A 26,740-nucleotide genomic window follows, 5' to 3' on the forward strand; every position below is an offset into this window, starting at 1 on the left:
AAAAACATGGGGATTGTTTTCATTGTTTATCACCTTCTGAGCACGATAGACTGAAGTGTTCGCATGTTTTTAACGAATAGCCTTAGATTAATCAATATTCTCAAGTTAATGTCTCTTTCTCCAGTTTTGTGGTCGCATGTTGTTTCCTCGGACGTCGCTTTCCGGCTATGTGGGAAGGCCCCTCAGTCTTGGCACGGTATATCGTTGTTCCGTACACCAGATGACATAATCCGTAACCGATGACATAATCTTGTTGCTAAAAAAAATTACAGGTGGGAATGAGAATGTTCGTCTTATCTTCAATTCGATGAAGGTGATAGAGATTGAGAAGAAGGCCCCTTTGGATTGTTCGGCGGTCTTCCGCTTGTGTTCTACCTGATAAGACTGCTCTGACTCCTCTGCGTCGCAATCATGGCTACCCTCCAACGTGAGTGAGATAAGATAGCCCTTCGCTTATGCCCCGCGTTCACTCATACTGACCACACGCTGTCTAGTTGTTCTATCGATATGGCACTCTTATCGAGCCTATATACTAGTCGTATTACTAGGTGTCTTTATCCTCGTCTCTAAAATCTCGAATCAACGCAACCAATTGGCTCCTACACCCCTCGCTAGTGAGACGTCTACCGCCAAACCGGAAAAGCAAGACACTGCTCGAAGAGTCCCTGATGGCCCTATTCAGTCAGAGAAGACACTTGTTGCAGGCGCTACAAGTACGGCATCCTCAAAGGGTGAAACAAAAACTGGCCCAAAGAGACTGCGTGGCACGAAACCGCTGAAGGGGGACGTCAAAGAATCTCAAATCACCGCGATCCGACCACTTGTCTTCTTTACCTCGCTTACGGGCTCTACCGAAAAAAAGGCCCGATACGTCTTTGAACGGTTAAAGACCAAGCTTGAATCAGCACCCCAGGACGTTCAATGCAAACTCCTCGCCCCCGAGATACACGACATATCCTACATCGACTTTGATGACTATTTCGTCACCGCGCCTAAGCCACCCCCTTCAGAACCCGGGACGTCATTCGTCTATTGCATTATACTGCCTAGCTACGATATAGACAGCATCATCAACAATTTCCTAGACCACCTGGACGAAACTCATAATGATTTCCGTATCGATACATCCCCTTTGTCAGGACTAGCGGGTTATTCCGTATTTGGCCTCGGTGATAAAGAGGGATGGCCCACGGCGGAAGAAGGGTTCTGCTCACAAGCTGTGGCTGTTGACAAGTGGATGGCAAAATTGACTGGGAAAAGACGAGCGTATCCACTCGGGCTAGGAGACGTTAAGAGCAACGCAGAACATGCCTTGCAGGAGTGGTGTGATGGAATCGTTGGGGTGCTCCATGATATATCTGAGAACGGTGGCGGTTTAGGCGAAGGTGTCCCTGGTAGCGGTGACCCGATTGAGAGCGACGAGGAAGACGCCGAGGACGAGGAGCCGGCTGGAAACCCTAGCCGTCCAAGACGAGCAAAGGCTAAAAGTTCCCAGGTTACAGATCTCGAAGATATTAAATTCAAGCCTGAAGATCTTCTCGATGACGAACCAATTGATTTCACGACTTATTCCACCACAAAGGCGTCGCCGCCTCCTAGCAAGGAGATGGTGCCATCAACTTCGCCAACGTATGCCGCATTGACGAAACAAGGGTACACGATCGTTGGATCTCACTCAGGCGTGAAGATATGCCGATGGACCAAATCTGCCCTTCGTGGTCGTGGTTCCTGCTACAAAAATTCTTTTTACGGTATCAAATCACATCTTTGCATGGAGTCTACACCCTCTCTATCCTGCAGTAACAAATGCATTTTTTGCTGGCGACATGGAACAAATCCAGTTGGCACGACATGGCGCTGGAAAGTCGACCCTCCTGATCTCATTTTCAACGGTGTCAAAGAAGGACACTACAAGAAAATCAAAATGCTGCGAGGCGTCCCGGGCGTGAGAGCTGAGCGATTTGCGGAAGCGATGCGGATCAGGCATTGCGCGCTGAGCTTGGTCGGCGAGCCGATATTTTACCCTCACATCAACGAGCTACTCTCCCTTCTTCACGGCGAGCATATTTCAAGTTTCCTCGTCTGTAACGCACAGCATCCGGATGAATTGGCCGCACTTCAAAGAGTAACCCAGCTCTACGTCTCTATCGATGCAAGCAATAAGGAAAGTCTACGCAAGATCGATAGACCACTACACCGAGATTTCTGGGAACGCCTCCAACGCTGCCTCGTCATCATTCGGGAAAAGAGAAAGATACATCGAACCGTATTTCGACTTACACTCGTTAAGGGGTTTAATGTCGAGGATGAGGTGGAAGGTTATGCCGACCTCGTCGAGAAAGGTTTACCCTGCTTTATCGAAATAAAGGGTGTCACTTACTGCGGAACGAGCTCCAGCTCTGGTGCCGGCTTGACGATGCAGAATGTTCCGTTTTACCATGAAATCGTTACCTTTGTAGTCGCTCTTAACGAGGAACTAGAACGACGTGGCCTTGCCTACGGTATATCTGCCGAACACGCCCATAGCTGCTGCATTCTACTTGCATCCAACCGTTTCCTGGTCAACGGTAAATGGCACACGAGGATTAACTATGAGCGCTTTTTCGAACTCCTCGAACGTGAACAACGCACTGGCGAATCGTTTACACCTGAAGATTATATGCGAGAGACTGAAGAGTGGGCCCTGTGGGGTAACGGGGGGTTCGACCCCAGTGACCAGAGGGTGCATACTAAGGGGAAGAATAAGGGGAAGATCGGAGTACCGCCTCCTTCAGGGAAGGTTCTGGCTGGCATTGCTTAATATTGCTATAAACTCAAGGTTAGGCTAAACGTTTTATCTGCGTTAAAGCTAATCGGAGCAACATATAGCTACAATTGGCTATAGGGCGCTCAAATAGAAGATTCGTCCAAGCTCTGGAAGGATAGAGATGGGAAACAGAGGTGGCAAGATATCACCCGTGGCTCTTTGGCTCAGGAGTTCACTCCATCCCAACCTTACTTCTGCCTATAACACTGGCTCGGTTCCTGATATTCAATCAATTCGACAGCCAGTTGAACATGGGATTTGATCCCATGTTCGGGGGCCGCTGGTGACTGCAGGGAGTAATTAACACCACCACTGCAAATTCACCTAGGAAACTCAACCTTGGCTTGTCTCGCCTTTCGCAGCTATGCTAGGTCTTATCGTTCGTTAAAGTGGTCACCATCATGTTTGCTAGTCAGATTCGACCAGACAGGCTCATGTCAGATAAGCGATGAAAACTTACCACAATGAAAATTTGGAAAGACGAACTTCTAGTTCACCCTATACGGAGTACCAGGGTCTCCTATGTAACGGCTGAGGCACCTATGTCCTTCTACCTCGCGCTGATGTTGATATATCGATAGCCAAAAGCCGAGGACCTGCTTATCTCATCAATGCCAAGCCGGCACTTCGGACGACGGATACGACGTATTCGGACGGCCCAAAAGGCTTGTCCGCACGTTTTTGGTGCTCGCACTGAAAATATCCTGCTCGTATCCGGGTTTCGGCTTAGCAAACGACGAGCCGAGGTCCAAAGAAGATCCTACGTCATATTTATGCACGCATCATGGGGCGAACTACACCTTGGATAGCAGAAGACAAGTACGATCGGCCCGCTAGATAAGAGCCCGTTTACCATGTACCCACTTGTGCAGTGGCATAATCTTGCCCTGGACGTGGTGACAGACTTTTCTGATGGGAGCTCGGCACGTCCGAGGATTCTGGAAGGAAAGATATTTCACCATGGCCAGAGCTTTAAAAGAGACTGTTTCCGCCTCGTCAGTGGAGACCGTCTTGTTATACACATATATTTATTTACGTTCACTATCCCTGATCACTGCTGGGCACTCTCGTTTTCACCAGCTATCGCCCTAGCTGCCACCCATTGCTCGCCCGCCCTAACTCCCATCCAAGTAAAGAGTGTCACACTATAACAGACGCCATGGAAGGTGAGAAGCCAGCCCTCACGAAAATCCCCCACTGGAGACAAGTCACCGATCCAGGCGCCGTCACCCCCGAGATCATCAACTACCCTTACCCTGGATCTGGGACAGAAGAGGATCCTTACCTTGTACAATGGATCCCTAACGACCCCCGAAATCCCATGAACTACTCCGCCGTCAAAAAGTGGTCTATTACCTTCGTTGTCGCAATTGCCACCCTTGCCGTCGCTTTGATATCATCCGCATATACTGGAGGTGCTATCGAGATCGCTAAAGAATTCCATGCGGACACAGAGGTTATCACACTTGGAGTCTCACTGTTCGTGCTTGGTTTCGCAATTGGCCCGTTAATATGGGCTCCCATGAGTGAACTTTTTGGCCGCCAGGTTCTTTTCTTCGGCACCTATCTTGCCTTGACTGCTTTCAATGCCGGTGCCGCTGGCAGCAACAGCATGACAACCTTGCTTGTCCTTCGATTTTTTGCCGGCTCCTTCGGCTCATCCCCTTTGACAAACGCCGGCGGAGTGATTGCCGACATGTTTCCAGCCTCCCACCGAGGTTTAGCCATGGGTTTATTCGCCATAGCCCCCTTTTTGGGGCCGGTTTTAGGACCTGTAATTGGCGGTTTCCTCGGTGAGTCGGCCGGCTGGAGATGGGTAGAAGGCCTACTAGCCATTTTCTCCGGTGTTGTCTGGATTATCGGGTCGATGCTCCTACCAGAAACCTACCCTCCTGTCCTCCTCCGAAAGAGAGCGCAACGACTTTCAAAAATAACTGGGAAAGTGTACGCGAGCAAAATAGATATGGACCTGGGAAGACTTTCCATTGGCCAGGCATTTAAAACCGCACTCATGCGACCCTGGGTTCTCTTATTCCGCGAGCCAATCGTCTTCCTACTATCGATATATATGGCCATTGTTTACGGCACGCTCTATATGCTGTTTTCTGCATTCCCCATTGTCTACCAACAAAATAGGGGCTGGAGCCCCGGTATCGGTGGTTTGGCATTTTTGGGAGTCTTAGCTGGCATTCTTATTGCGATGGTTATCAATCTCTTAGACAACAAAAGATATACAAAGGTTTCTCAGGAACACAAAGGCTTTGCACCACCAGAAGAAAGACTTCCAATTGCCATGCTTGGTGGCATCGCAATCCCCATCGGGCTCTTCTGGTTTGCTTGGACCAATGGACCTGGAATTCATTGGATCGTTTCGATTATAGCTTCAGCCCCGTTCGGTTTTGGTATGGTGCTCGTCTTCCTTAGTCTTATGAACTATCTCATCGACGCATACACAATCTATGCTGCATCAGTCCTCGCCGCGAACTCAGTCCTTCGGTCACTCTTTGGCGCCGCATTTCCGTTGTTTACCCGATACATGTATCAGAATCTGGGAATTCACTGGGCTTCCACCATCCCTGCCTTCCTAGCACTTGCATGCGTCCCCTTCCCATTTTTGTTTTATATCTATGGTTCGCGCATTCGAAAGCGCTGCAAGTTCGCTGGTGAAGCAGATGCTTTTATGCAAAAGCTTATTCAGTCAAGTTCTGAGAACGAGCAAGAGGTCGAGAGCGAACTAGAGGGGCTTGAAGTACAGCCTACCTCAGCGAGGAGGGACTTAGAGCCGGAGGCACAGGCGAACGCCCTCGCTCAAGTACAGACAGCTAGGTCGGGCCTAACGCGTACCCGAACAGCAGCAACTGTCGAGTACGAGGGAAATCCCTACGATATAGATCGTGTTAACACCCAACTTTCCAGGGTTAGCACAACAAAATCTCGAGGCCACTAGATTCCGGCTTCTATTTTATAATTTATTTAGTTAATTTTAATTATATGATACCCATCATGAAAACTATCTGTTTGGGCCTTATCCATTTTCAATTCACTTTTCAATCTATTCCCTTTATCCCCACGATGACCAGAGTATTTAGATGCACTTTTCTTAAAACCTTTACGGAGTATAATAACTATCAGTACCTTGACTTAGGCAGGCTGTCGTCGCAGTTCACATCATTTCTTTGTATAAATTTATATTGGCTATTTTTATCCCTATCAAGTCTGGTTAAATCAATATATTATTCTTTTTATACTCATACATATATGGTTCCCTACTCTTTCGTCTGCCGTGTACAAGTCCTTTTCTTCGTAGATGATGTAACCATCGTGGCATGAGTACAGATAAATGGAAAGTGTTAAGTAGACCACCTGACCCTCCCAATAAGCAATACCCTAATACAACCCTAGATGTATAGCACGGTAGGTTCACGCCTCAGCTCATCTCGAACACCACCGACGATGGAGGCATTCACCATTCTGGTGCCAGGACTTGAAGCGCTCCAAGGAGCCAAGACACATAATTTCAGGTATCGGTATAATAGGATCAAGAGCCCACCAATGCTTGTAGCCCCTAGCATAATAGCCTCGTACTGCTGTTGGCAGCTATCGAAAAATGCAGTCCGTTGGCCGTATCCTCCATGGATATGCCCAAAAACATGGAGATATGGCTTTTTCGGCAACGTCCATAGCTCTTTGAGAAGAAATTCGCAGCCGAATCTCAAGTCTAGATGTGCTCTGGGAGGTGTATGGGTCAAGAGAATATCGACATTTTGAGGTATAGTATCCGCCCACACATTCTCTTTGCGCGGATACTGGAAAGCCCAGTTCCCATGACGTGGGCTCAAAGGGCTTCCAAAAACATTAATCTTGCGACCACTACACTCCAGAGTAACGCCCGCGTTTTCGAGATATATGATATTACCCCAGTCAATACATTGTCGAGGGGAACACGAGTCCGAGGGCCTGTTGGCAGCCGGGAACGATATGTCGAGAAATAGATCATGATTTCCGGCAATGACAACCTTGTGCTGGTGTGGCAATCTGTTTAGCCAATCAATAGTCTCCTGAATCTCAGATTTCGAGCCGGACTGCGTCATGTCGCCAGCATGCAAGAGAATATCGCCATCAGGTATCTCAGGTTGGCTCATGTGGGTGTCGGATATGCACACAACTGTGATGGCTTTGTCGGGGATGGCTGCTCCCGTATGCAGTGATGAGCTCCAGCCGTAGACAAGGTTGGCGATAAACAATACGGGCGAAGCAAGAAACTGGTCCCATTTGCTCGGTGATGGACGATCTAGCAGCTCCCTAAGCGCCATGGTATAACTCCATAGCCCGGGGGATTTCAATAGAAAGGACAATCAACCGGTTTTCAAGGCTCCATTTTTCATATTCTCCTGCCACTCCCCAGACCCCACTAGTTAACTAGCACAACCTTGGGTACTATTGGCTAAGTTTCATCATTAAATATTATCTTTCACTCCGACACGAAATAATAGCGTCGACCCTACGAAGCACACATACCTCGATAGAGATACTCTGTATGCTTACAACACATAAAACTCCGTACTTATCTATCAAATAATTAGGACACACGCGCGCGCTATCAAAGACGGCCTAGGCGGACGCCGAGCAAAATATCTTACCAACATGCGGTTCATTGAAATTTGTCTAATTCCTATTATGTTGGTTTATTCTTTTACACAATATAGTTTAGCATTAGGATTCGGGCAATCGGATGTGCCCACTGGGTCGTATTGGACAACATTTTGGATAACACGGCTCAGCATACCTTGAACTATTTAATAGTGACTTAGATCACCTTCATTTACCTGACCAATATCAGGGTTGGAGGAACTCTGTTAATCTGAAAGCTACTAATGGAATCATCATCGAAGGTTGATAGATTGAAATACGACTGCTTGTGCATGACTGTCCATTAGGACCACGCACTTAGGTAACTGTTTTTGTTTCGCTCCTCGATATTCTAGAATGTTTATTCATCCATTGCTTTTTACAGCCATCAGCCCAAATGGACAAGGCGTACTCTATATTTCTGATAAAAAAAACAAGAGTTACTACACCATTCCAGTTGTTAAAGCTCTATAGGGCCTTTCTATTAATAAGTAGACTAGGTGCTTATTATATACCGTTAATACCACTAGATTGTCTCTCTCTTTGCGTCTCCTAATATATCGAAGGGTAGTTTGTCCCTTCTTGGCCTAGAATTCCTTTGGGAATAGGGTCCAAGCCCCGAGCGGCTTCACGGCTACGCAAGCGAGGGAAGTCTTGCGGAATTTCTAGGCCAAAGAATGAGTTAACAAAGACCAAAGACTTCAGCTTCCGTATTTTATGAACAGGATAATTGATTCCAGTGCGGCGCCACAATCAGTCGATTCATCCCACCCATTTAATAATGGTAGGCAGGTCGAGATAAGAATCAGTTCGTTCTTAATTCTGGGTCACATGGATACTTTTCCTGGCATAAGAGTTGCTACTAGTTAAAAACTAAATTGTCCAAGGATGCACGAGTAAGGCATCAGAAATGACATTTGCAGCCAGACGACCGCGATGAGCAGCATATGGTGCTCGACAAGGATGTCTTTTACCGCACCTATAAAGAAATCGTCGAATCATCATGCTAGGACGGTCGGCAAGGTTATTCATGCTTGCTTTCAGCCTATCAGAAAAAAATATATAGTTAGATATAATCAACATAGGCTTTCCCTCTATCGTGTCTCTAATGAATTTCATGGCCACAGGCTCGCACTCGCAGATAATAGGCATTCAACTGCTTTTCATCGGAGGCAACTATTTGTATAGAATAAACTTTGATATAATAGGGGTAATTGAGGCCCTTAACACTAAACATAGCGGTAACAACAGCTTTTAACCTTAAGAGACTAGTTGGATATATTCGTCTAATCGAAAACCTATGATAGGAAATGTTTATCCAGGGTCAACTTTAAACTTCACTTTAATGGCAGCTAGAGAAGGGGTATTTAGCGAATCACTATCCAATCGCCAGGTGTACCTCGTCCCACCTGACCTTTATGTGTGCCTTATCTAAACCATCAACAAGTGCTGTGCGTACTTAGTACTACATTTACATCGCCTTTTGAGTTAAGCTTATGTGGGGGTGGAGCAGAAGTTGCAGATAAGGTTACGGCTCCTCCCGTTCTTAGTCAAAGCTTAATCGCGCTGGGGAAACACCGAGCAATAAAAAGAAACAGCCTGGCAGTGAGTTGATATAGAAGATCTTCTGCATAAGAGCCAAAACCTCACAGAAATTCTCTTTTTCTTGTCTTCCAGCGACATTCTACCTCTAATATTAACGGTGCTCTAATCGGAGAAGTTAAAACAGCTGCAGTGCAACCCTCCCGTCACCTTGTTAGGTCGTTATTCGCGCGGACGAACTTGAAACAGTATAATTTAAAAAGTGCTCCCTAAACCTTCTCCTACCTGACTTGGGCACGAGTTATAGCCATAATGTCTTACCAGAGGTGGGACTATGGCAGTCTTGGATCACGCTGACTTCCGAGTACTTCAGCCTATCCTGAGCTCATCCATGAAGCTTAACCTCTGACTTCTCATTCAACTTTACGCTTCTCAACGTGCTTAGTCTCACAGCGTATATAGTCTTTATTTTGCGGAACGATACGAAGTATCGTAAAGAAATATCGACTGGGAAACGATATAAAGGGATTTAAGGGTTGTGGCATATGATTAACTAGTTCTCAGAACGCGTTATGATTAACTAGTCTAAATCGACTTTGTAGCGTAACTTCACCTCTACGCCTGCTTTATTGATATTAGCATACGGAGTACTTGATTTATAACTGATACTATATAACACCAACGCCGTTTGTGGTGAAACTAGTGGACGTGTTAAACCTGGATCATAACTAATGCGGCCTGACTCTACCCTTATTAAAAACCAATCAGACTCCTATCGCCCCGTAATGGTTTGAGGGAATGTCCACGTCTTAAAGCTATGTTATCTCCAACAAATACTCCGTATAGGGTACCTTTCATTGTCGTACTTGGCTTGCAAGTACGGTATCTTTACCATAACTAAGGGGTAAATTAAGAACAGGGGGTAGATGTGAGTTTAAAAGATTGCTAATAAAAACAGGGAAGAAAATTCGGATCACTGCGATTACTATATTTGCCCACACGGTCCCACTAAGGCTGATTTGGTCAGAAGCGGCTTTCAACATCTTCGCTGGTGGAAGAACAGTTGCCGAGATGCTGGTTTCTGTATGTCATCTCCTCACCCCACAAAGACCTGCAACGCTAACTTAGTTATGGGTGTTTCATAGTGCATTATCACTGATATTACTTCTCGAGAGGAATTGTACGCCGCTTTATACCCAGCATGCTGCCCTCATACTAATTAATCTATCAGGTCGACGGTTTTTTTTTCGGCTCTATGCACTTAGCCAGCATAGCATACTCATAGGACCGACTATAGCGGCTGGAATGATGCGGATTAATCCTTGGATTGCAGTTGTCTTCGGTCTTGTCCTTCAAGCTTTGTGTGTACCCATCGCAATCACCCTTCCAGAAACATTAGTCGCGGATCCCAGAAACGAGAGATACCACGAAGGCCAGAATAGAGAGTTACCAAAAGATGTAAGAGACACTGTATGGCATGAGAAGCCATATTCGTTTGGCGTTTCACGATTTCAAGATCCTCTGGACCGACTGGCAGCTTGTCTTCTTAGCCGCGCTGTGCCCGTTTCGCATGATGATGGGCGCCATATCCAACTTGATTCAACGTTATGTCTCCAACCGATATGAATGGACCCTCGCAAACTCGACATTCCTTTACTCTCTCCGGGCAATGGTGTCCACCCTTGTCTTGTCTATCTTCCTACCCTATATCACAAATATAGTTGAGAAGAAGTTTCATCTCAACTCAATTACGAAAAATATTATCATCTGTCGCATTTCATTGTGCCTACTTACTATCGGTTATATTCTCCAGGGTGTTTCTGCGGCGGTTTCCCTTTTTATCGTTGGAATGATCATCGAAAGTCTTGGGTTGGGATTCGGCCCTGCAGTTCGAGCCTTGACAGGCACGCTTATAGAGCGTAAGTACAATGCACGAGTATTTTCTGAGATTACCATTACAGAAACATTTTCTAGAATGGTTGTTTACCCTACGATATCGGCTTTATTTAACATTGGACTGGAGAAAGGAGGGGGCCCGTGGCTCGGGTTACCATTTTATTTCACTGCAGGGATTGCGTCTCTTACCCTTGTGCCACTAACTGTACTTACACTGGGGTCTACAAGAGACTGATTGTACAGACTACTTAATATCTTCGTTAGACAGGACGTGTGTTGGAAAGAATTATTCCAGCAAGGAGTCATTTTTACTCTATAGTAGTCTTAGTAGACAGCGGCATGCTCTTTGCTATATATGTAAACCGAAGGGAAACGCCATATGGCGTGATGCAAAGGGCTATACATTGGCACCTTCGCTCTTAACCTGTCCCACTATCACCCCCTACCCACATTCTTTTGAACCGGGAGTTTTTAGAAAGAAGATCTTGAGGGCTCCCAATCTCGCAAATCTGCCCTCCATCAAGCACCACCACACGATCAAAGTCTAGAATTGTGTTTAAGCGATGTGCAATGGCAATGATTGTGCAGCCTTTGAATTCTTCACGAATAATCGTCTGCATTTGCTTATCAGTGGCCTGGTCAACACTTCTTATAATTAGCACGACTTCTTCCTCAAAATATACTAAATTAGATTTGATAAAAACTTGCAGCAAGACCTACTTGCTTGTTATTTCATCCAGCAAAACAATTCTTGCGTTACGGAGAATAGCAGCCCCGATGCAAAGTAGCTGACGCTGCCCATGACTCAAAGAGCTGGGTTGGAACTCTGACATTATTCCACCTTCAGCGGTTAGTACATCAAAGAGGCCTACCTTCTTTAACGCGGTAACCACTTCAAGGTCTGTAAATTCATTGTGAGGATCCAGGTTAAGCCGAATTGTACCAGGGAGGAATACGGGTTCCTGAGGAATCATATTAAGGCGTGAGCGGAGAATTTTGCGAGGCAGGCCACTGATATCGAGACCATCAATGGCAACTGAGCCATCTTGTACTTCTAGCACTCTTAATAACAGTGAAAGAAGTGACGATTTACCACTAACATAGCATGAGAAGATGTGAAATAAAAATAAAAGTTTGGGGAATTGATTACCTGCCACTTCTACCGCATATACCTATCTTCTCCCCGGCTTCCACACATAGACTGAGGCTCCTGAGAACTGGCAATTCAGGGGCTGACCTATAGCCATGGAAAATATGGTTATTTATCACTATGTTAGAGCTGTTATGGGTCTAGGGGATAGTATGAAGCTTACTCGTAAAATGCGGTAACATCTTTGAGTTCAACTCTACCGTGATGTGGCCATGTCGACGGGGTTTGTATAACTTCGTGAGGCTTGTTTTCGGATGGTGTGTAGTCAGTGAAATATTTTATCCTGCTCACTGATCCGATACTGGTTTCGAGAGTGGTCCATGCTATAATAATAGAGGTAAGTATCAAATTTAAAGACATTACCTGTACAAGGGCAACCCCGGTGAGCCCGCCATCCAAATTTAGCGTTACTGCCAACGTCACGACGATGGTTGCCACGAAGGCAACGATCATATCGAGTACGAAGGTTAGCCAGCGCTGAATCATGTAGAGCAAATAAATCGGTTTTTGAGACTCATCAAGGAGTCTTCGATTTATTTCTAGGGTTCTAGGTGCCCAGCCGAATGCTCTGATAGTGGGTAGGCCGTTCAAAGTCTCCAGGAAGCTGGTGTACAGTGGGCTTTTAGCCTCAAGCTCCAATAACCTGAGCTGGCGTGAAGTTCGAAGATAGAAATTTTGTACCGCATAAAAAATCGGAATAATAAGCACAAAGGTAAGCCCAACCCAAGGTGAGGAGATGATGATCAAGATTGCTTGACCAAGAGCCAAAAAAATAGTCAACAGCAGGTTTAGTAGCGCCATGGGCAGCTCGTTGTCGACTAGCTGAATATCCTGAGAGAATCGGTTGAGGGTGACACCACTATCCGTAGAACTGAAGAATGATAAAGGGGCGTTCATTACCGCCTTGAGAATATTATTGTGCAAGTTTGAGCCTGCCTGAGTGACGAAACGGACGAGAGTATGGTAAGCCACACCAAGTAAAAAAAGGAGTGCCAACCCCTGAAGCATCGCGTATACTCCCCAGTAGGTAAGATCATCAAAGCCTCCTGGATGAAAAGCACCGGAACCATCGACCCAAATCTTGAGCCAGTAGGTGGGGAAGTTGTATAGTGCCGTGTAAAAAATAACTAAGATTAAAAGAAGAGTTGTCGTCCAAATACCAGCAGCTTTGAAATAATAGCTGTAGACAGAGAGCTCACCGGTTTTCCGAATCGGAAAACCGTCAAGGGAGTTGCAGTTAGCTGTCTCTTTATTTTTTGCACCCGGGTAATCACCCGCGATCACTGGTTTTCGACCCACACCTTCCATGATAGTTAGATCACTGACATAGCCGGATTTCGAACGAATAGACTGAAAGTCGCCCTGTTGAGCAGCTTTGCCAGTGCCATCAAGAGCAATAATGTGGTCTGCAAATGGGAGATATTCTGTGGCATGGGTAGCAAGGATCACTGTAATCCTCTCCTGTCTTGCAAGTCCACCTGGACCTATAACGTTCCAAAAGACGTGATTTGCTCCACTGGAATCAAGCCCGCTTAAAACGTCATCGAGAATTAGTATCGACTTCCGAGCATATAAAGCTCTAGCTATCGCAACTTTTTGTTTTTGGCCGCCGCTTAAGTTGATTCCATTGCTCCCAACACTGGTTTCGTCCCCATATGGCAAATGGTTGATATCATCTAGGAGTGCACAAGCCGCAATAACAGTGTTATACCAAGATGGAACAAAATCTGAAAACCCCACAATGTTATCCTTGACTGTTCCATTAGTCAAGTAAGGTGCTTGGCCACAGAATCCTATCTCTTTAGAAGCGGCAAAAACTTCAATCTTGCCTTTTGACTTTGGTATTTCTCCGAGAAGGGCATGACAGAGAGTAGATTTGCCACTTGCAACGGGCCCGACAATGAGAGTGAGCCGGCTTGCGGGAATGGTGACACTGATATCGCTGAGAACGTCATCCTTTCCCCAGCCATAGAAACCATCATCTATCCGAATAATCGTATTGTCAGCAGTCTGTTGGATAGAAAGCGATGGTTTCTTCTCCTTAACGGATTCTTCAGAAACCGGAAACATTGGGAAGTGCCTCGAGTCAGCCTGGGACTCGGTTGACAAGAACCGATCAATACGTTCCGAAGATCCAAATGAAGCAAGCAGAGGGGGCAAGTCTAGCAGAGTCTGGCTTAATGACTGAGCCAGTACTAACAGCAAAGACAACGAGGTAAAAGCTCTAGAGGCATCGAAAGCTTGCCCATTGATCCTTGCTCGCAGGATGAACAGCAAAAATGTAAGGGCAGGCGAGATGAATTGGGGGACGTAACCTAAACCCGTAGTCCATACCAAGAGCATTCGGAACCTGTTCGCTAATTTAATCTCCTGCAACCTCAAATCTTGAATAATGGAAGACATTTTTTCCGTTAATCCACGCATCTTTATCGCCTTGATGGATGATAGCATGTTTGATATCGTCCCGATACGGAGCTGGGCTTTGCGTGTCCAGTTTGTTTGACAAACATCAGATGAACGGCTGGCCCATATTGAGGTAACTGAGGAGATAATTGCAACGACCAAAGGAACTATAAAAGCTACACCCAGCTGACGTTCCAGGAGATATGCCAGTAACCCGGCTTGAAGAGTGTTGGCCCAAAATTCATGAAAACTGCGTAACCCAAAGATAATTCTCTCGACGTCGGTGCTCATTAATGTCACGGCTGCTTTGGGGTCGCTCATTTTATGCGTATCCAACCTCATCGTTTTCCAGCCAATGGCTGACACCAAACAGCCACGAATCATAGTAAGTACTCGATAGTGATGGTACCAGTAAAAGCCCGTGGATATAGCTATTCCAAGGTATAGAAGAGCATAAGCTCCTATTAGGCCATAATCTACAATTTTTTCCCGGGTCTCCGAAGGCTCTCCCAAGTAGTCAAGCAGCTCATTCAGTAGGATTGGTTGGCAGACGGTTAGAGCAAGCAGTATAAGCCTTGGAAATACCACCATTAAAATGGGCCGCTTTAGACTAACAGAAAGGGCTCTCATGGACGCATATTTCTGCTTTTTTTGCATAGACGCGTCCCAAGCGCTGAGGAATGGCGACACGAGGAGGTCGGCGCACATTCCTTGAGTCAACTCGTAGAGGTCTTTGGGAGAAAGAATAGCTCGCGCGCCATGCAATATTATACGGTTCACCCAGAAGAAAAAACTTCGGTTTAACACACTGCTTGTGTCTTCAGGTCCATAAGTTGCGTGTGTGCTTCCCTGGATATATTTTGCTTTTTCGCAGGACTCTAAGACTAGAATAAGCACTTTCATAACCATTGAGGTAATAGAGAGTACTGCTAGGGCTGAAGATGGTTCCAAAAGCCATATTGTACGTGTGCGGGCAGCGTCGAAGATTGTAGAGAAAAGGAAATATATAAGGAGGATGGACGAAGGTCGAATGTTTCGAGCATGCTCTAAATACGAAAGAAGGACGAGTATGCCGACAGCGACCAAAGATAGAGCTGCTGCTGAGATGGAGAACCACGATCGTAAAGCCAGGTGAGTACTCCAGAGTGCAAGAAGCACAAGTTGTAGCACTCCATAGACCACCAAAGCTAGAGGGAAGAAGAAAATCTGTCAGCCAAAGGTTTCCATAGCAACAGAGTCACTAGTATCTCAATCAGGAGAGATGTTATACAGACCTCCTAACTTGGCGAGCTGAAATCTCTGGGCTAAAACCAATATAAGTTTTTTTCGAAGGTAGAAGACTCTCCCGGCCCCAGCAACCAAAACTAGCAGAGATGGAGTTATTGATAGGACTGCATTTTCAAAGAGCAGAGTAAAATCAAAGCCACCACGGCAGTTTATGACCACAGGTCCAAACATATTGTCCTCGCATGTCTCATTCATATTGAAGGTGTTATTCAATACTTTAAAAGATAGACCAAATTTTAGAGTAAGATATCGGAACTCATGAATGCTAGAGTAGTGTTAAAAGCGGTGGGCCTTAGTCCGTATACTTAAGCTATAGATGCGCAGATACGTGTATAGATTAGTTAATTGGCTATTTAGCTAACAGTTAGTCAGTAATGACTATTCGCTGCGCTCTTTTGGCGCAATTCAGTCAACCGTCTCCTATCCCTGAGGGTGATTCTTTGCTGCGCCCCCAACACTCATTGACCACCTACGTACTATATTTGAGTCCGGGGTAAGATGCAATGTAACCTAGCTAGCTGCGTAGCCATGCATATATACTTTACCCCGACTTCATATAGGTAGTTTCAAGGCAGAATGCTTGTCTACCTAAATTACTTTCCGAAACTATCATGACTGCTATCGGACATATTTCCCTACACCTAGGGTCGGAAACAAGCGGTGAGCAAGGAACATGTACATAAGGAATTTTACGACAGGGAGGATATCCAGGGATAGATGGTTCTGAATGCGGGGAAACATTCAAAGCAATCTATATACAGTAAGTAAGGCAACAGCATTAGAAAGAAGATATGCAATAAATCAGCTCTCCAAATATCCACTCTCGAGAATCTCACGCACGGTCAAGCGTGCATTCGGATCTGGATTTAAAATCTCAACTAAGAACTGGATGCCTTCACCGGCAACGCCCTTCTCGACCATGTCATTTGCCCACATATATGCTTCAACTAACTAGCCAAGCTTGCTGGCATTGTTCTTAGCAGGGAACACAAACCACTGAAGAAACTAGTGGGTTAACATTAAATCTCGTTCCTCAAGATGAATATTTCGCATTTTATTTAATTTCTGAGTTGCACGTTAGAGTCGAACGCGTATGGTGATTATGGTTTCAGGCTGCAATATTAGGGATGGCACCTTGAATAATGAAAGACAGTTTAAATTTCCAACATTAACGAAAGTCTCCTATTTTATTACATGAATATGGATATATATATATAGTACACCGCAGACGTATAAGTAGGTCGTACTGATACATAGTTTCATTTGCTCCGGAGTCCAGAAATGGGAATTTCGATGGCCCGTGGCCCACATAACTATACAGTGGGGCAGACAACGACAACGAAACGGTCATACTAGACAGAACATATGGCTGGTTCTCATTCTACCAGGCATAAATGATAAAACTGCGGGCCAGGTTCTAATTAAGGCGCTTGGCAAGAACCGTGCCATAGTAGATAGTTGCAGCCAAGGCAGCTAGATTGACTGCGGCCGATAGTTGATGGAGTCTTCCAAACGACTTGTTCAACTTTCTCATTTCTTTCGAATGAGGTTCTGGGTCGGTATACTTCTTCCCATCGATTGACTCTGGTAATGCTATTAGCAAATCATTTTACAAGCAATGAAATGGGCATAATAATTAGAAGCTAACCTTGTTCCTTTCTCTGGCGCATTACTTTTGCTGCTGCCGGCTGGATAAACAGAAGATTCGTGATTCCACCCAAGAATGTAGTCATGACCGGGATGAGAGTGCTCCATCGGTTGTTGTCGGAAAACACACCAGTAAAGCCTGATGGGCCAAAACGACCAGCGACCTTTTCGCCAGGATAGGTCAAAGCAAGCACGAGTGGCACTGCGGCTTGCAAGCCAAAGTATACTGGGAAAGTGGATGACTGAAGGGCCGAAAATTGGGGCCTAGGCAGTGTTCTAAAAGCAATTAAGCCACTGACAAATGTCTACAGCCTGGATTAGTATATAATAAAATATAGAAGGGCCGGAAATCGCACCTGGTAGGACTGGAATCCTAGCAATGAACCATAGCTTCATATCACGATTAGTATTTGGAAAAATACGAGGAATTGAGATGAGATTGCCATGCACACCTGAGGATATGGGCCGGAGCCAGAAGAGAAGATCGTTCAGGCATTGTTATTAGATCACCTTTGGGGTTTGATGTAGATAATTGAATCGAGTTGGAGAGATGTTCGATTGATGAGCTCCGGCTCGACGGGGCGATGACGTTCATCCTGGAGATATAGATCAGGGAAGTGGTGTCATGTGACTTCGTGTTTCTTTGGCGCGTCTGCCTAGCTTACTAAGCCGCGCCTCTAACGTCAACCCAGCGAAGTAGGTGAAAACAGACCATGGAGGAGCTTGGAATCAAGCAGCTGAAGTCCCTGGAGAAGACAGAAATTGACACCTTACCGTTACCCTATGCAAAATCGTGAATATGGCAGATAAAGAGGCCACCGTCTACATTGTAGACGTAGGAAAGTCGATGGGGGAACACAATGGTGGGCGAGTATACTCAGACCTCGAATGGGCAATGCTCTACGTCTGGGATAAGATTACTACCACGGTACGAGAATAGACGGTATATTTCTACCTTTTTTAAAAAAAAAATATTAACCTCCTTTGTGCAGGTTGCTACGGGCCGGAAGACTGCTACGATTGGTGTCATTGGCCTTAGAACAGATGGTATAAGAGACTCGAATATCTCCCCTTGAACTTGAGCAGATTCTAACTCACTGCAAGGAACCTCGAGTGAAATCTGGGATAAATCTCAAGATGAGGCTTATGAGCATATATCAATCTTCAAGGGAATTGGACAGTATGGTGTCCCAAAATTCTGAGATGCAGGAAGAGGCTAACATGACACGCTAGGGCACTTATGCCTGACCTTAGAGAGCTGCGGAGCCAAATAAAAACAAGCAACACTGACAAAGGAGATGGTATGAGATATAAAACTCACATTATTACATTTCTATGTATACCCAGTCAGATCTAACGAAAAATTAGCAATCTCTTCAATAATATTAGCGATTGACATGATCGAGAAGTACTGCAAGAAGCTCAAGTTCAAAAGGAAGATTGTTCTTGTTACTAATGGAAAGGGGTTTATGGACCCTGATGGAATGAATGGCATTGCAAGGAAAGTAAACGAGGAGGGTATTGAACTTGTTGTGCTGTGAGTCTACCCCTATACCTCCAAGCTCTGCTGCACATTATATCTAATATGCCGTAGAGGAGTGGACTTTGATGACTCCGACTTTGGTTTCAAAGAGGAAGACAAGGATACAATTAAGGTAAGTTACTCATGCTGTTCTCCTCTATTACTTGTCACTAATAATATTCTAGGCTGAGAATGAGTCTTCGCTACAAAAGCTATGTGATGTGTGCGATGGTGTCTATGGCACGCTAGAACAAGCAATATCCGAGCTTGATAGCCCTCGTGTCAAAATTGTACGAGGAACCCCAAGTTTCAAGGGAGATTTACGCCTCGGGAACCCAGATGAGTATGATTCTGCGTTGACAATCCAGGTCGAGAGATACTATCGTACCTACCCTGCCCGGCCACCGGCCGCCAGTTCTTTCGTCTTGTCCGGCGCGCCACCAGAAGCGCAAGAAAGCGGAAAGTCTTCAGTAACACTGAATAATACGGAACCTGATGGTGGAAAGGGCAATACTAGCGAGTTGACAAGTGTCAGGAATGCACGAGCCTATCAGGTTCCGGACGAGGGTGTAGTAGGTGGCAAGCGAGATGTGGAACGAGAAGACCTTGCGAAAGGGTATGAATATGGCCGGACTGCTGTGCACATTAGTGAATCAGACGAAAACATAACGAAGCTTGAAACGAAAGCTGCTTTGGAGCTAATTGGCTTTATACCTACAAAAAATGTCTGATCCCAGTCCCCCCACCCATGGATACAGTTACCAAGATGTTTTACTAACCGTGTTATAACAGTATGATCGCTACATGAACATGTCAACCGCCAACGTTATTATCGCCCAAAAAACCAATAACAAGGCTATCATGGCCCTCTCCTCTATCATCCATGCGCTTTTCGAGCTTGAAAGCTATGCTGTGGGTCGACTAGTTACTAAGGATGGCAAATCTCCTGTTCTTACCCTTCTAGCTCCCTCAATTGAGCCAGACTTTGAATGCTTGCTTGAAGTCCAATTGCCTTTCGCTGAAGATTGCCGCTCCTACCGCTTTCCACCTCTTGATAGAGTTACTACTGTATCTGGGAAAGTAGTCAAGGAGCATCGAAACATACCTAACGAAAACCTCCTGTCAGCCATGGATAAGTATGTGGAAAGCATGGAGCTCGTCGAACCTGGCGAAGAAGGGTAAGCTACATGAAAAGAATCGAGGATAAGACATTTTACTCACATTAAATTAAAATAGTGAACTGGTCGAGTCATTTGCTCTTGAAGACTGTTACTCTCCTCTTCTACATCGGATTGACCAGGCTATTCGGTGGCGCGCTATACACCCTACGAAACCTCTTCCTCCTGTTCCAGAAGTTCTTCAGAAGCTGTCCCGCCAACCTGAGGCACTGCAGGAACAGAGTAGACCAGCCTTGGAACAATTAATTAAGGCGTCAGATGTTAAAAAAGGTAAGTTACAGTTTAATACCCGTGTCTCCAAAGTCGAAGCATAAGGTGCCTTAACTACTTACTTATACCTCTACTTCCCCCGGGTCTCTTTCATTACTAACGATAATCACAGTGCCACCAAAGATCAAGGGCCGCAAACGGAACAGGGACATTGACAAACCTCTTTCTGGGCTTGACGTAGAGGAGCTTTTGCAAGGCGAAAAGCGCCACCGAATCTCACCCGAGAATGCTATACCTGAATTCAAACAAGCGCTTGCGAACACGGATGACATCAATACGATCAAAGACTCTGTGAAACAGATGTGTGCGATTATTGAAAACCAAATCAAGCATAGCCTTGGTGATTCTCATTATGATAGAGCTATTGAGTGTTTGGGAACCATGAGAGATGAAATAATTTCTTTCGAAGAGCCGGACTTGTATAATGATTTCATCCGTGGATTGAAACAAAAGTTATTGGATGATAAGCTCGGCGGGGATAGGAGAGAGCTCTGGTGGCTGATTCGCAAAAATAGAATTGGATTGGTTGACAACAAGGTGGTAGAGATATCCAATGTTACAGAACAGGAAGCGAGAGAAGTAAGCCCCTTCACTAACTATATGAGTGAGATCTGTACTAACTAGCCCCCTCAGTTTATGTCCGCAAAATCAACATAACGATCGAGGCAGTTCGCCTATCTATAGATGGTGGACGGGTAGCTAAATTTTCAATGGTTTCATAGGCATACATTCAAAGCAATTATATGAACTGGGTAAAACAAAGAAAATCAAAAAACTTCATCATGTTCAATACTAAACGCTTGCATACCAAAGGAAATAAACATGACGAGGAATGTCGCTTCATTAAAAAAAAAAATGGAGAAAGAAGGGTATAATGAACGCTTTGTAGGGAGATAGATAGCATCATTTGCTTAAGATATTTTCTTCGCTCGTTTTTGCGCAATATCGATTTTGCTCTTGAGTCTAGAGGATCGCGAGTTAGTATTCTGTTATGGCTTTACGAAAAGGAGACATGAGATGTGCATGTGCATGGGTAGTACTGACTTTCCGGCATCCTCATCCACCACATTCAAGAGCTCCAGTTGAAGCTCCAGCTCATTATTAATCGCGATTCCAAGCTCCTTCTGTCGGGCAACAATCTTCCTAATTTCCTCGACACCGGAATCCTGATCCTGTATGATTTGCTTCTGTAGTTGCAATACACCCTCATTATCCAACTCCCTTGTACGATTAGTCTCTTTCCCCAAAACGCGACCGCCTTTAGCCGTAGGCTTCCTATTCCCTGTAGATGCGTCCACACCCAAAAGGGCCTGTTTATCTTGTATAGAAGCCACGGCAGAGTCCAGCTTATTCTTAGCTACCATGGAATTCAGCAAATCGTCCAACGCATCTTTCTCCTTTCTAGCGCTAGTAAGTAGGTCTTTGCGTCGCCGAAGTTCCCCTTCCCCGAGCTTAGAGCCGCTCCAGGCAGAGTTCCCCGATATATTTTTCAGCCCTTCTTCTAAGGCTCCCAATAGGGTTCCCGTTCTCACAAGGCTGCTTTTTGCCGAAGCAGAACACTCGTGCTGTTTCTGAGGCGTCGAAGCCTGGTCTCGGCGAGTCAGGTGCAGCCTTGCATCGTGCAGATATGACTTAACATCTCGATGACAGTCTAGCCAAGTGGTAGGGTCTGTAATTAGGGCTCCTGCTCCTGGGCCGGTAATAGTTGAATGTAGGTTTGATGCTCTTGTAGATGCGTTGCTGGGAGGGAGATTTAGGAACGTGCGCCACGCGGTAGAGTTACGCCATCGCGAGTCTTCTGAGCTGTTTATAGCTTGTATGTATTCTTCTAATCCTTTGCGCCGTTCTTCCCGAAACGTTGCGTTCGAAGTAGTGCCCGCGAACCAGGATTTCTTAGGCAACGGCGCTGGAGGAGGTTGCTCTACTTGGCTTATAAGCAAGTCATGGAACTTCCGGAAATCTGAATATCGTTTTTCGACTGTCAACGGCCGGAGGGGTAGTCGGATTGAAATATTATATATCGTGTAAGGGTTCGGAGTGGATGAGACCGTTGTCGACGGGATTGATATTTCCGCGTTCGAAGCCATGGTAGAGTGACCCTGCCGGAAATATGTCTGTAGAGTGAAGCTAGGTATTGCAGTAAATATCCAATACCTAGCCTAATCCAAGCAAAAAGTGCGGCGTGGAAGACTGTATAGCAAGAAGGAGTTGAATTGCTTCAACCTTCGGTATGCATAACTGACTGAACTTATGACGTCCACGAGTGCAAATTCCGTTCACGTGATTTAATGAGCGACAGGGGCAATTTGATATTAGATTTCTACGGTAAAATAGGAAAACGGATTAACTTCTTTAATTTCTTCTTTTTAAAGTTGATTTCTCGTGTTAGGATGGGGCTATAGACGCTACTGACAACTGATGTATACATCACAAGACGGTAACGGCTGAACCTCCAGCTTTCAGTCACCTGTTTCCTGCATTGCATCCTCGCAGATAGCCTCGAGGTTCAGTATTTATAGCTAGAGCTCATGTGCTTCTGAGGGCAGAGTAGTTCCAGTATCATTCCTGCCGAGTATCCCATCTACCATCCCTCTTCACCTTCTTCCCATATATCACGGAGCTCAAGTAGATCCCTCTGGCCATAAAACTCGCCAACAATGGTTAATATCATGTCAAGCATAGCCCGAGCACTGTGTTTCCACTCAACTTCATCCAACTGATGTGCCTTGTCGTTACCGTTGGCTTCTTCAGGGGAATCCGTACCAACACACTGCTCCACAGAAGATGTTTCGGTATTATCGTGCAGCATTCCTTGCAGCCTTTTCTTTGCAAGTTCGAGTGCTTCATTTTCATCTTCGGAGTTAGTCATGACACCCACGACTCCGTCAGTTGCACCAGTCCCTTGTTCCTGAGATGTGTCGTTCTCGCTAGCTATGTCGGATGCCTCCTCTTCCGCTTCGTTTCCATCCTCCCAGTCTGAGCTATGCGTATCGGCCTTGTAACTTCCCTCAGTCCCAGAAGAGGAAGTAGCCTGGGGTTCCTTCTCACGAATTTTAATGAGGATTTTCCCTGCTCGCTTCCCCAGATCTCTCAGCTCCCCGACTTCTTCACTGCTCATCTCTCCAACCTCCCTACACCGTCCAAGAAGCCCCCATGCCCAGGCTGCAACACGTGTTGTCCATGTACAGCTTGGACTTTTCGCAGCTTCAGACAAGGACCTTGTAATAATCCGCAAAACCCGTAAAACACTGTCGAGGTCCATGCAAGCTAGTTGCACCATTCGCGGCTCTACCTTTTTCACAAGGGCGGTCCATTCTGTGCGTGCTTGGGGGTTATTGGCAGGTAGGGATATAGGATGGGACGAGTCTAGGGCGGCAATAAGTTTTGCTGGCGGAACGCATTTTAACGTTGAACGTAAGAGAAGGAACCGATGTCGGAGGAGATTGTAGTACTGCTCCTGTGGGTCTTCGAGTTCGTGGTCTTCAGCTGGTAAGGAGGTCGTCTGGGCCGTATTTGACACGGCCGCGCATACACCGTCTGAATAAACCCATTTCTGTTCCATCACCTGAACCCCTTCCAGCGATGTTGCGTTTGCCTCTGTAGACTTATTATTCGAGCTTATTTGAGAATCTATTTTCTCCTGCGCAACGAAAAAGACGGGTAGGTTTCGAGCTTCAGACCTAAAATATCAAGCAAATGGCGTTAAGAGCAGAGCCGCCAATAATATAAAATCAGCAATCTCACCTTCGCTATTCCTTGAAGTATATGTATAAAGGGGTATTGAGGAGCGTAGATTGAGCTTTTAATGAAATTAACGGAAACGAAACCGCAGAGATGACGGATAATGAACGACACAGTAAAGAGTCAAACTAACCTGACCATCCGTAAATACTCGATCCCATCCTCTGCTGGGCCATAGAACAACTCTCCATCTTGCGGACCGTCATCTAAACCCGGAAACGCATGTCTTTGGCCGAATATTGGGTCACTTCGCGGTTGCTGATGCTGAGGCCTTGTGGACGATGACTCGTCGACCTCCTCGTCTTCTGTAAGGATAGGAGGGCGTAGACGTTTTGAAGACGGCAGGCCATCTGAAGGAGATAGTTTGCGTTTCTCAGCCATGGTTCAGGGGTCAACTTGGTCTCATCCAACTCACCGTTTTCCTTGTCCAGTTTGTGGTGAGTTGACGACAGTGATAGCTTGAGAAACGAAGCTCAAAGATATCCACCTATTCTGTACGCTAGCTTCTAAAGCTTAATTTTTCATAGTTAGAGTCTTAAAATCATAGCTACGTCAACAAATTTTGTATTTCTATCTATCGTTTTTCTTATCGTAAACAGAATACTGGGTGTATTAACCAAATTTTCGCCGGATTTAAGGTCGCAATCTCTGAGGGTCTCTAGGGAACAGGGTCGCCAACCGAATGTTGGGCAAACCCAAGAAAAATTGGACAATACGGTTCAATCCCAATCCACCACCGGCATGAGGAGCACAGCCTTGTCTGAAACCATTAATATAATCCTCGAAGCCTTCTTGGTTCGGCTCAACCCCTCTTGCTATCATAGCAGCCTCTAACTCTTTTGCGTCGTTGATTCGCTGAGCTCCAGACATGATCTCTTCGCCTCTCATGAAAAAGTCGTAAGAGTTCGAGTATGTGGGGTCATCTGGGCACGCCTTCGTGTAGAAGGGGCGGACAGCACTTGGGAATTTGTCCAAGACATAGAAATCGGTATCGTACTTCTCTCGGATGATTCGTCCGAGCTGCTTCTCCATGGCTGTGGTGAAGTCGTTCTCAAACCTCTCTTGTTCGGAGACATCCACGCCGGCGTCTTTTAAGAAACCCAAAGCCTCCATATACTTAAGTCGGAGGGCCTTTCCATCCTTTGGTAATTTAAAGTCTCCAGCCTTTGGGTAAGACTTTTGAACGACAGCAATCTCGTCCTTGAATCGAACCTTCAGCTCAGTCAGGATGAAGACGAGGAGATTTTCAGCGAATTCTAAAACTTCGTGATAATGTTTCTGGAAAGTTCTCTCAAAATCAAGGCCGATGAACTATTACTCGTTAGCTGGGCCAAAATAAGGAGGTGGGGGGTTGGGAGCCTTACTTCGGTCAAATGGCGATGGGTGTTACTATCTTCGGCTCTGAATACGGGGCCAATCTCGAATACGCTCAGCATATCACCGGCAATACACATCTGCTTTCCCAATTGAGGGCTTTGAGATAGATATGCTTTTCGTTTGAAGTAAGAAAGCTCAAAAACACCGCTACCACCTTCAGTAGCTGCTCCAGTGATTTTAGACGTAAAGATCCACCTTGAACCACTCTTCAGCATATATTCGGAGAATAACTGAGCCACGCCACTTGAAATTGACATAATGGCCTGGCTTGTCTCGGTTTGGAGGTCAAGAATTCGGTTATCAAGTCGGGTTTTCAAAGTGACAATGGGAGTTCCGTCGGTGTCGACTAGTCCTTCTTCGGTAGACTCGGGTGGGGGTCGTTCTGCATCCTTCACCTGCATGGGAAGCATTGGAATCGCCTCGGATATCATATAGATCTTCGTAATGTGGAGTTCCATGTGTGGTAACGAGGCGGAATGGACGGGAACTTCTGGTTTCTTGACAATACCAGATACTTGAACAATAGAGTTGACATTCAATTGGCCAGTCCATTTGATCATTTGCCTAGATAATGGCTCCTTAAGGCTAAGTACAGCCTGTATTTTCTTTCCTTGCTGTCTGAGCATCAGGAATGCGAGTTTCGCGCTTTGCACGCGAGCATTGTCCACACGAGCAATAACAGTAATTTCCTTCTCATAATGTGCGTCCGACAACTTCATGAGGTTCATAACTTCCTCTACCTCAGCAAAATCCGGCATTTTTCCGTACAAGTCCTTCGCCGTGTCTTCAGCCTGGCTAGCTTGTGCCGTAGCTTGCTGCTGTGCCGCGCGTTGGGCAGCCTTCTCCGCCTTTGCTTTCTCCTTTGCGGCCTTCTTCAAGGCATTCTTGCTCGGGCCTGCCGCCTCTCCATCGGCCTGCTCAGATGGCTTCTCCGCATCTGGTTGTTTTTCTCCTTCCTTGGGATGGAGGGGTAAGGTGGACTCGGAAGGCTTATCCATCGCTCAGGAAGGGTGCGTAGCTCCGGGATTGGGGTTATAAAGGTAGCCGGGGGGCTCAAGATGGTAACAGTAGCAGTGTATAAAACTACAGCAAGAAACTGGAGTTACAATCGTGAATTCGCATAAAATATCATCTTCAATGTCACCCCGCTGCGGAATGGAGGCACGTGATGAGTCATTCCACCTGCCAAGCCCCAAACCCTAAGTACTTTATTTAGAGTATATTAAATACCACAAAACGATGTATTATATCATTTTCATTGGCCAGCCCCTGTAATCACAGTATCAATATGT

General features: G+C 45.8%; 7 protein-coding genes across 7 annotated transcripts; 3 read left to right on the forward strand and 4 right to left on the reverse strand.

The window, feature by feature from the left end:
- Positions 1-411: 411 nt before the first annotated feature.
- Positions 412-2,800, forward strand: GIQ15_00403 (tRNA wybutosine-synthesizing protein 1; the record flags this gene model as incomplete). The annotated part of the gene is made up of 2 exons (XM_033547820.1): positions 412-427; positions 495-2,800. The coding sequence occupies 2 exons, from the start codon at positions 412-414 to the stop codon at positions 2,798-2,800; spliced, it is 2,322 nt and encodes a 773-aa protein (XP_033408771.1).
- A 1,165-nt stretch (positions 2,801-3,965) lies between these two features.
- GIQ15_00404 (polyamine transporter 3) lies at positions 3,966-5,753 on the forward strand (the record flags this gene model as incomplete). Its single annotated transcript, XM_033547821.1, has 1 exon — positions 3,966-5,753. The coding sequence occupies one exon, from the start codon at positions 3,966-3,968 to the stop codon at positions 5,751-5,753; it is 1,788 nt and encodes a 595-aa protein (XP_033408772.1).
- Positions 5,754-6,204: 451 nt separating this feature from the next.
- GIQ15_00405 (rhamnogalacturonate lyase C) lies at positions 6,205-7,119 on the reverse strand (the record flags this gene model as incomplete). The annotated part of the gene is made up of 1 exon (XM_033547822.1): positions 6,205-7,119. One exon carries the CDS (start codon positions 7,117-7,119, stop codon positions 6,205-6,207), a length of 915 nt encoding a protein of 304 aa, XP_033408773.1.
- A 5,063-nt stretch (positions 7,120-12,182) lies between these two features.
- On the reverse strand, positions 12,183-14,747 carry GIQ15_00406 (ABC multidrug transporter; the record flags this gene model as incomplete). Its single annotated transcript, XM_033547823.1, has 1 exon — positions 12,183-14,747. The coding sequence occupies one exon, from the start codon at positions 14,745-14,747 to the stop codon at positions 12,183-12,185; it is 2,565 nt and encodes an 854-aa protein (XP_033408774.1).
- Positions 14,748-18,159: 3,412 nt separating this feature from the next.
- On the forward strand, positions 18,160-20,987 carry GIQ15_00407 (uncharacterized protein; the record flags this gene model as incomplete). Its single annotated transcript, XM_033547824.1, has 11 exons — positions 18,160-18,288; positions 18,353-18,407; positions 18,465-18,540; positions 18,594-18,661; positions 18,729-18,897; positions 18,955-19,015; positions 19,068-19,607; positions 19,675-20,060; positions 20,119-20,330; positions 20,443-20,909; positions 20,964-20,987. The coding sequence occupies 11 exons, from the start codon at positions 18,160-18,162 to the stop codon at positions 20,985-20,987; spliced, it is 2,187 nt and encodes a 728-aa protein (XP_033408775.1).
- Positions 20,988-21,319: 332 nt separating this feature from the next.
- On the reverse strand, positions 21,320-22,417 carry GIQ15_00408 (V-SNARE; the record flags this gene model as incomplete). Its single annotated transcript, XM_033547825.1, has 1 exon — positions 21,320-22,417. One exon carries the CDS (start codon positions 22,415-22,417, stop codon positions 21,320-21,322), a length of 1,098 nt encoding a protein of 365 aa, XP_033408776.1.
- Positions 22,418-22,911: 494 nt separating this feature from the next.
- Positions 22,912-26,446, reverse strand: GIQ15_00409 (aspartate-tRNA(Asn) ligase; the record flags this gene model as incomplete). The annotated part of the gene is made up of 4 exons (XM_033547826.1): positions 22,912-24,010; positions 24,205-24,421; positions 24,767-25,382; positions 25,436-26,446. 4 exons carry the CDS (start codon positions 26,444-26,446, stop codon positions 22,912-22,914), a joined length of 2,943 nt encoding a protein of 980 aa, XP_033408777.1.
- Positions 26,447-26,740: the final 294 nt, after the last annotated feature.

The sequence above is a fragment of the Arthroderma uncinatum genome (genome assembly GCF_011692745.1).
Source record: "Arthroderma uncinatum strain CBS 119779 chromosome Unknown scaffold1, whole genome shotgun sequence".
Taxonomy (NCBI): domain Eukaryota; kingdom Fungi; phylum Ascomycota; class Eurotiomycetes; order Onygenales; family Arthrodermataceae; genus Arthroderma; species Arthroderma uncinatum.